Source organism: Pyxicephalus adspersus, chromosome 3 (genome assembly GCF_032062135.1).
Source record: "Pyxicephalus adspersus chromosome 3, UCB_Pads_2.0, whole genome shotgun sequence".
Taxonomy (NCBI): domain Eukaryota; kingdom Metazoa; phylum Chordata; class Amphibia; order Anura; family Pyxicephalidae; genus Pyxicephalus; species Pyxicephalus adspersus.
The window spans coordinates 152,440,968-152,451,288 of NC_092860.1; the positions used below are offsets into that span (position 1 = coordinate 152,440,968).

The following is a 10,321-nucleotide window of genomic DNA, read 5'->3' on the forward strand; positions in this document are numbered from 1 at the left end:
CACTTTGTGAGTGAAATGCATTGTGCTAAATGAAAATGAAAACAACCCCTGTGTGTTTATTTTTGTTGTGTTAATAAATATTGTGTTGATAAGTAAAAGTGAATTGAAAGACCAAAACCACAAGTTGAAGAGTTGACAAGTTTTTGCAAACATTTAATTTATCATCATCATAAAATATATATACTAAACATTTATGCTAAACATTCACAACCTTTCACGATTTCTGCATATTATACATTTTCTAAAAAAAAAAAAATTTTGTAGGCTATATTAGACTACATTGGGTTGATATGGATTTTATGGCATCCTTTTTTCCAACATGTTTGTTCGTGTGTTTAGCTCAGGTTTAAAAAGCAAAATGTAAGTTTTGGGTATAAATATACAGCATAAAACCCCAGCACTGGAGGTCAGTATGGCAAATATCTCCACAGCCACCATGTATTTCCCTCTGGTGCTCAGATAGGCCGGGATCATGGCAATCCACACACTGCAGAACACCAGCATGCTGAAGGTGATGTACTTGGCCTCATTAAAACTGTCCGGTAATGTCCTCACCATGAAAGCCAGAACAAAACTCACAGCTGCCAGTAACCCCATATAACCCAATGTGATATAAAAGGCCAATGTTGAGCCTTCATTGCATTGTATGATGATCTTCCCAGGATAGGAGTACATGTCATACTCCTGAAATGGTGGGGAGATGGACAACCAAAGAATCCCATTTATAACCTGAATGGATGAACAGAACAACATGACTGTATTGGGAAGTTTGACTCCCACCCATTTCCTACAGGACCTTCCAGGTCTGGTGGCTTTGAAAGCAATGGAGACCATGATGGTTTTGGCTAGGATAGAAGACACCGAGATAGTGAAGACAATTCCAAAGGAGATTTGTTGCAGCATACAAGTGATATCCACAGGACGGCCAAGGAACAGGAACACAGAAAGGAAACTCAGAGTGAGAGAGCAGAGCAGAATGAAGCTGAGGTTCCGGTTATTGGCTTTGACTATGGGAGTGCTCCGAAACCAGAAAAATAATCCAAGGATAAAGACAGATGTGGCAGCAAATAGGCTTGAAGACACTGAAAAAATGATAGCAAGAACATCCTTCTCATATGACAAATACTCAGTAATCTTGGGAACACAAAAATTTTTTCCATCATTCGGCCATTCATTTTCAGGACACATCTGGCAATTTTCACTGTCTGTAGAATGAACACACAAAACATTAAACATATGTTTTATATCATGTAAAAGTTGGCTAAAATTTAGGGGTCTAAAAGCTAGGGATGAGTGAGGGAAATTTTGAATTTCGATCTTGCGGCAAATTGGGCCATTCTCGCTTATCGAACATGTAAGCGAGAACGGTCTGTGTAAATTCGGCTGTCGAGATCGAATTTTTTGAGACCTGCAAGAGCAATCAGGGAGTGGAGCTGACAGCACTTGAGGTTAAATGAGGGCTTGCCCTTATTTAAATTCTAGTGCCCAGGGATCGTGCACAGGAGGATTCCCATGGCTGCATTGCAGCCGCGGTATTCCTCCTGTAATGATTGCCTCGATCTTCTGATGGGTCTGCAAAATTGGTTTGGCGAAATTTTGCGGACCCATCGGAAATTCGAGGAAATTTTTACAAAAATGTCAGAGACATTCTCACGCATCCCTACTTAAAGCCCATGGCACATACATTAACATAAAACAGTAAAAGTGTCATGGATATCCTCGCTTTTTAAAGAATGTAGTGGTCTGCTTTTTTAATAAACAGTAAAAAAGTAACAAATTTAATGCAAGCTGAACTTGCCTACACAAATATCAAAATATGTTAATATAAGGATAACAATTCATGCAATTAGGATAAAAGCAACAGACTCAGAGCAGCTTGGAATGATAAGACTATAAAATAAAATTATATATACAATATGTCAGTAAACAGTATGGCAAAAACAAATTAAACACACACATGCTCTGCCACCAGAGGGTTGAGGTTCTAATGGCCTTACTTTGATTACAAAATATTTCTTCTAATTTTAGGCTCATATTTTGTACCCGCCTACAATGCGGTTTCACAGGCCCATGTTCCATCAGCTGATGCATTTGGGCACACATTCACATTATTTTGGAACCAAAGAACTTCCCTCCTGTGCTAGTTACAGGCCCATCTCACTATAGAAATGTGAGTTGAAACTCTTTGCAAATGTTCTGTCTCGCCTGTTAACACCAGCTCTTCAGATCCTAATACATCCAGACCAAAGTGTTTTTTGGCTTTGCCATGAGGCACAATACCTCACCTTTTCACGCTGAATTATTTTATATTATGTGACTTACAGACATTTTCTCTTGCTGTCCTTATCAACAGATGCAGAGTAGGATTTCAATAGGGATTTCTACTGTATGAGTTCCTCATATAGATGCTGTCACACCTCTTTTTCATAAAGATGTACAAAAATGGAAACTGTATTGGTTTGGCAGCTGCAAAGTTCTGAAAATAAATGGTATGTCCAGGCTTTTGTATTTGTTACAAACATTGCCTCCTATCTGATGGTTCACTTTTGATTTCCTAAAATTTATTTGGGATACTGACTTTTCGAGACTGAGAAAAAATGTCCTGAGAATTCCAAAACCTAGAGGGGCATAACCTTTCCAGACCTTGTCTGGTACCACAAGGTTATTTTCTTATCTGATTGACAAATTAGTGCTACCACAAGCGTTTAAAACAATGGGTTCAGGAAGAGGGTACCTAATCTCTGGATCCGTTAGCCTCCAATGCCTGGTCTCTACGATGTAAAGTCTCTATGATTTATAAACACACTTTAAATAGAGCAACCCTCAAATTAATCTTTCAGTATTAAAGCACACAGTTGGTCTTATCTCATCCTGTCCCCTTATCTCATATTCTCAGGCATCAGAGTTTTACAGAGTTTTTCAGCTTTATCCATCCTATAACATTTTCAGTAAATACAAAAAATACCTGCCAATCTTCCCAGAAATTATGAGTCCTTGTCATTTCCAGTGAGATGTACTGGCATCATAAACTGTTGTTTTATTTGTGCAAATTACCAGTCCCATTAGCCTACATTTATTGAAACTGAACAAGGGGAGGCTTTTCGTGAAGTCCTTCCTGGGGGGAAACTATGGCTCTTTCCACTGATACACTGGATGAATGAGCATAGTATAAAAAAACAGTGTGTAAAAGTGTGTAATTTGCAGGATCCCCAGGTGAAAATAAAGGAAAAAAATTAAAAAATTGAATGTAGTTGCAATATTTAATAAATGGTAAGTTTTACTATGACACTATGATATTATTTACTATGACTATGTTTTTGGTGTTAAATATAGGCTAAACTTCAATTGAAATCTGATCTTACACCTCCTGGGTTTGTGTTGTATGAAAGAAAATGAAACTTACCAGTATGGTTTGATATCTCTCCTTCTGAACAGTGAACACAATCATAACAACATATATGATAGCCTTCCCTTAGAGCTTTTCTGAATCCTGGAAAACATTGTGCAGAACATCGACCTGTTGGGGCCTACCATGAGGTATTATGAAGAATATTTAATAAAGAATACTTTAAAGAAAACATTAAAGAAAGTTAAGATAAATAGTCATGGAGTAGTATTACTTTAAGAAAAGTAGCCAGAACAACAAGGTCTAGTATTAGGGAGAATACTTTTACCAAAGTTCTATAGCAAGCACCATGGCATTTTAGTATTTAGAGGCCCACTTTCATTCATTCATTCATGCAGCCCTGGGAATCCTGTGTGCGATCCCCAGCTCTAGAGGTTAAATGAGGACAAGTCTCCCCATTCAAAACCTCTAATGCTCTCTGATTGGCTGAGGAAAGCTTTCCGTTGCTGTATTCATTGATTAGCACAGTCTGCCTTTTTTTTTAATCCAAATTCAATCTCGATCGGCGAATTTACACCGGCTGTTCTCACTTACAATTTCGGTAAGCAACAGCGGCCGAGTTCGCCTCGAGATCGAGTTTTAAAAACTTGCTCGCTCATCCCTATTACTAACTTTGAAAATATATCTTTTCACTTCTTCCTAAATCTACAGTACAGCAAGCAAATCGAAGGTGGGTAGGGAGGGTCTAAAGACCTATTACACTTCAAGCAAGTTTAAAAGCTGATTAGAACTGTCAGCATGACTTGAACCTGATTTAATTTGCAATAGGTATGCCATCTACCATAATAAATATGTGTGTTATATTTATATTCTACTTTACTGTACTATATTTTATATGCAAATTTAGAATCCTTTTTTACATACTAATTTGCTTTTTATCCCTGATTTAGTGTTTATCACTGTAACTCACCCGATCATGTTTCCATGTTATCAGAAGTGGGGTGAGAGTAAGTTGCTGATTTTCTGGAAAAGACTCATCAAAGTGTCCCACATGTCTCCAATGTGTGATAAATTTGTCATTTGTTATCCAGTTTACAATATTCAGTGGGCTGGACAGGACACCCTTTTCATTAAAATGTATTTCCTTGTTATTTGAATCCTTGTAGTTTACTGATTTAATATAGCGTGTTACCTAATAATACAAAAATATCATAATCAGCAATAAATATGCAGAACATAAGACAAGACAAATAAGAATCTGGAACAACCTCTAGTCAACAATAAAATGTATGACCTTAGCTCTTATAGAAATGAATTGACATTCAATACTACATGTGAATGGCAGATTGAGAGGAAGTAGCATGAAGAGGACCCAAAAAAAGCTTGTTGGAAGATGGCAGATCTACCTCACAAATCAGTTCAGGATTACAACGAGGGGTCAGGAAGGGCGCAGGGGAAACCATCTTCAAATTGGATTGTGTGGCAGACAACCTTCTGGTTTACTGTATCACATGATATGTACCCCCACCTGGACCCTACGAAAAGCAGATAAGTGCTCTAGCGGATTTTTTAAATTGAGCATTGGAACTATTAAGCTGGTCATCACTGCTGCAATAGAAATACAATGAGATGTTAGGTTTTCGATTTTGTTTTTGCTGATTTAAATTTGACCATTGATATGTTGGTTTTTAATATTTGTGTTCCACCCCAGTGAACACATCAAATCTATTGCTTTCCTAAAAAACTCCAACACCAACCAACTTGTTCAACTGCTTTGAACTTTTGCATGATGTTTAGGCTAATGTATTAATGCAGCTAAGCATGTGCAGTGTGTATTGTTGCTGAGAAACCTACTATGAAAAAAATACTCAACCATGAAAAAGCACAGATGTGGATGACTGTGGAAGTTTGTATAATTAAAGGCAGGCTTCATTTTACATTTTTCATTTTTTTTCTGAAGACACTAATAATAGGATTGAGTGAAACTGCCAATGTTTAATTTAATTTAATTTCAAAGTTACAGTTTGAATAATTTGCATTAAAGTCTAAGGTCTTTGACTTAAAGTTAGTTAATTGAAAAGGCCCTGAATATTATATTGTCCCCCAAAATATAATGAAGCTGTGAGAATAAATCCTAAAATAAAATTATTTAACGTTAAGGTTATAGCTACACATCTAGTTTAAAACCTTGCTGATTTTATAATAAAATACTTACAAAGAGTAAACTCTTTGTTAATAAATAACATAGTTTTACAACATTCCAGTCAACACACCTTGTGCTTTATTCTGTGTACATTTATTTCAGATTTGGACTCGTTGGTGTTTAGATATTTGTATATATTGTGCAATGCCTGGGCCAGGATGTTAACTGCAGTAAACACTCTGTAAGGAGTCCTATCATCAGGATAATAAATATTTATTGGTATGTTTTTTTGCCCACAATTTTTAATAGGAACTAGTATTGTTACAGATAAGAGATAGTTCTTCATTGGGTTCCCTGATAAGCATTTATATTGAGTTATAATAATATCTTCTAATAATGGGTCATCTGGGTAGTTGGAAGATTTATTTCTTCTAAAAGATTCATACATTCCTTGTATAAGTGAATTTGGACATGTGAATGCTAAACTGCAATTGCCAAAAAAAAAATGTTCTTCCTCCAGTGACCAAGATTCCGGGAGAATAAATGTTTTATTTACATGATAAGGGACAGTACTGAATAAAAATTTATAATAAGTTCTGCTAATAGTGCCACAGATAATTACAACTTCAGTAGTTGATGTCTGCAGCTCTAGGGGAATTTTATTATAATTCTTTACAGACACCAGAATCTTGAATTCAATACAAATTCCATGATTAGTTAAATGTTTGCTCAGCTCTCGAGTCTCCCGTTCTCCATATTCATCATCAAATGAAATGATCCCAACCCAGTTCCACTTCAACTTTTCCAGTAACTTCACTATGGCCACATATTGCATCTCATTATCTGGAACTGTCCGGAAAACATTGGGATACATCTTTCTATCACTTAGTAAACTATCTCTAGCTCCATAACTGATCTACAAACAAAGAGAACAGAAGTCTGTTAAAGCAGAACTCACACAAAAGATTAAATAACAAAAATAGTTTTTCCAACTATATTCACTTTAATCATGAAGATTTTGCTAATGAGAAAGAATATTGAGTATCTGCAATCCTAAAGAAAAACAATAATCAATCAAAGAATTATCCCCTTCATCCTGATCATTACTTCTCAAGTAGAATATTGGGTCAGTCTATTAAAGTGCATGTAAAAACAAGCACACCCAATAAAAAGAATTATTTATACTTTAATAGATTTTCATAGAATAGTGTCAGCCTGTTAGCTGCAAACTTCCTGATGGAATGTCTGTGTGCTAACATGTTCCAAGGCCACATCTCCCTTTTTACAATTCTGAGTTTTGTTCTGAGCCTCAGATTTTGAGCTCATCAGTGGGATATCAGCCAGTCATAGGCACTTCCCATGGTGTAATTTCCCCTGTCTTCCCCATTGCAGCCCTTTATAAAAGATGGAGCACAGCAATCCAAACTACCATCCTCAAGTGCTGTATTTAAGGAGTGGGGGGTGAATTGGAGCAGCCTATAGGAAGAGATAGGCTTAGGAGGATAAACACGCACATAAACAATGCCAAAAGACCAACAACCTCTAATAGTTCCTCAGATCACACTAACCCTGTTGGGTCTATATTCAGAATTTACCAAACCATGGATAGCAGATGGCAGGGCACCAGCACTAATTATACCTTTAAGGATTTATTATTATCAATCAAACTAAAGTTTATCACAAAAGAAACACTTTTAGGAGCTGCCAATACCAAGAGCTTCATACATGTAACTTATGATGTGGGGTGTTAGGGATAAAAAAAAATGTAAAACATTTACAAATACAAATACAAAATTTTTACATAAATTGTGTGATTAGATAATCAGAATATAATTAGAATATTCAATAAAAATACTAATAACTATACTTGTAAGAATTGGGAAATTATTCCTTTTGTTTATTTTTACACTTTCTGAAGTTAAAGTTAGTGGTTACCAATAGGATAAGGAATATTCAGTTGGCCTTGTAAAGCTGCGTACACACCTGCAATTTTTCTCGTTGGAAAGGATCTTTCACGATCCTTTCCAACGAGAAAAGACTGCACGATGCATGAACGATGCTGTACATACAGCACCGTTCATGCTCTATGGAGAGGGGAGGGGGAGAGCGACGGAGCGGCACCCTGCTGCGCGCTCTCCCCTTCCCTTTCATTAGGATCGGTCGTCGTCCATCGTCCATGGATCCGCCAGGACGGTCGTCGGACGATGGACGACGACCGACTGTACACACGGCAGATTTTCGCCCGATAATTGGCCGATACCGATTATCGGGCGAGAAAAATTTGCCGGGTGTACGCAGCTTAAGTGAAACATGATAAAAGCTTTGTGTGATGGAAGTAACTCTTAAAGGTTCCATATACTGTATGCTAGTTGGTGTCAAGTTTGCTTGCTTTCTTCCCTGATGCCGCTTGTTGCACAATATAATTGTGTGCTGAAGGAGGGATCTTTGACTATGCTTCATTAAAAGTTTGGTTATGCAAGTAGAATGAGTGGTTTATTTATTTGTAAAATGTATACTGTTTTTGTAAAACATTCATTGACTTGAAATATTAATAAAATAACTATAGGTGTCATAGTTATTTGGAAGTGGATAGTTTGTCTATCACATTGAAAAACCTTCCATTGAGAACCAACCAATCGTTATCAGTAAATATGAAGTGTGTTTATTTTTTTTAAATTGTAATTTTTAATATGCAATTGTTTAAATTAAGATGAGTTGGCATTTTATAAAAAAAAATATGTTGTAAATACTTGTTCCTAAAATGTCCCATCAAAGTGATTCCGATTTTCTATTTATAAGTTAGTAATAGGCAGATTCCACTAACCCAAGCTTTACTCCCTGTGAACTCATTCAACATCTCACAACGGGAAGATGAATATAGTGAATGCGATACATTACTCTAGAGCCGTGGTACCTCAGTACCTCAGTATTCATGTCTACCAGTAGGCAATAAAGTCAAGCAGTTTGTGTGGATCATGGGGAACACAAGCTGATGAGGTAGAGGTCCAGGGCCCAGGGTTGGCATCTCTTCGGATTCTTCTTCTAATTCACAAGAGTACAATCTCTCCACTGATCCCAGCATGGCAAACCTAGTCCACTCCTTAATACAGCATGTGTATGCCCAGCTGCTGACATACAATCCTCCTACCAGTCAGTCTAGGTAAAAGAAGTCACACTGCTGGCAAGTTGCTTTCTGCCATGCAAAAAACAAACCATGCACTGGCTCTGTCCCTGCTACCACTAAATCCACAATGTGGTTGTTTAAATTAAGACAAATATTGTGGCTGTGCTGCTGGGAAAATTTTTTTTACCTGCTTTGTATATTTGCTAAATCTGGCTGTGAGCAAATTTCTGATGTACTACCCTGGCCTGCAAGATGCCTTGGCTATGGCCAGAAAGGTCTGAAGTCACCTCAGCTACAATACAAATACTTGTGGCAGACAGAATCCTTGCAGAGACAGAATAGTCCTCCATTCTACAAAATGATCCGTAACCTGCCCACCCATTGGAATTAAACATTACATATGCTGGATCACATTAAATATAATTGATGTGTATTAAAATAAACCAGTCCTAAATTTGTAACCTGGTTGATCCTCTTGTTCCTGAGACAGTACAAATAGCAGCAATCCGGTCCTAAAATTGCCTTCAGACTGCCTCATGCCATCCAAAGTTACCAGAATTTGCTAAAGTTCTAAAAAAAAAAAAAAAAAAAAATTCCAGTGTTTTTCAGAGGTGCTTGGAAGTGAAAGTGTGAGAAAACCTGATTTAAGCAGTTAAAAAGTAAACAATAACTGACTAATGTTTTCTAGTTAATTGCAGGAATTTGGGACAGTACGGGTTCAGTCTGAAATCATGTTTTTATGTTCCCTTTTAATTATGCGAAAAGGGCAATTTTAAGCCACAAAATTGTGTGTGTAACTATAAAGAGTGACTTTGATTTTGTTGATTGTGAACAAACAATGTGTAAAACTTTGAAAACAACTGAATTTAAAATTATTTTGTCATCAAAAATTGGATAAAATTGCCTCTGTGAAACGAAATAATTGATGTTGTTTTACATTTTTAGGCAACATTTTAGGCTTATTTTAAAAGTCCAGTCATGGTATTTTTCAAAGTACTGAAGGGGCAGAGGGGCCCTTGGAAACATTTACTACAAATAACGATAAATCACATTTCCTTTAACCTCTAGGTTTAGAAATCGGCTTCCTTATAACAGGCTTTCCCCCAGCAGGCCCAGAAAGGGTTGTCAGCAAGCATGTGGCCCCTCCTGTCAGCCTTCTGGACTTTAGGAACTGACTGGCTGGTAAAAGGGATGCAGTAGGTCTATTCCCTCTTTCTTTAGCATGCCATACTCCTTATAAAATGTGGAGGACCCATATGTCTATAGTCGAGGTACAGGGCCTTATCACCTTAACCTGTCCCCTGAATGGTTGGATAGCAAGAGGTACACATCCAAAATCCAGGTAAAGGCAAGACATTTTTTGAAGACTTGTTATTGAGCTTGGTTGTAGAACCAGGGCAGGATGAGGAGGAAGTGGTAGCCTAGAAATTGTTGTCAAGTCCTGCCTAATGGCCCTTTCCACCACTGTCCCAACTAGTGTTGCTGTTCGAATTCGGGTTGTCCTAATGTTCGACCCAAATATGGCCGTTTGAATTCAGATCGACCCGACCCAAATTTTGTTGGATTCGACGCCCGGATATAAGGCCAGGGCATGCCTGCATTTACCACTCCTGACAGAGATTTGCTAATAGCATCACAATCTTTCTGTGCTGCTTGGCTTGCTTTGTCAATGTAAAAAAAAGTCCTTTACGTAGACTGTGTCACACTC

At 37.3% G+C, this 10,321-nt stretch overlaps 1 protein-coding gene across 1 annotated transcript in view; it reads right to left on the bottom strand.

The window, feature by feature from the left end:
- Nucleotides 1–297: 297 nt before the first annotated feature.
- Nucleotides 298–10,321, bottom strand: part of LOC140327533 (vomeronasal type-2 receptor 26-like) — a 14,531-nt gene continuing 4,507 nt past the window's right edge. The window contains exons 2-5 of the mRNA XM_072406923.1: nucleotides 6,166–6,405; nucleotides 4,317–4,538; nucleotides 3,404–3,527; nucleotides 298–1,205 (exon numbers count right to left, since the gene is read on the bottom strand). Coding sequence (XP_072263024.1) covers nucleotides 298–1,205; nucleotides 3,404–3,527; nucleotides 4,317–4,538; nucleotides 6,166–6,405 — 1,494 coding nt within the window. The remainder of the gene's footprint in view (nucleotides 1,206–3,403; nucleotides 3,528–4,316; nucleotides 4,539–6,165; nucleotides 6,406–10,321) is intronic.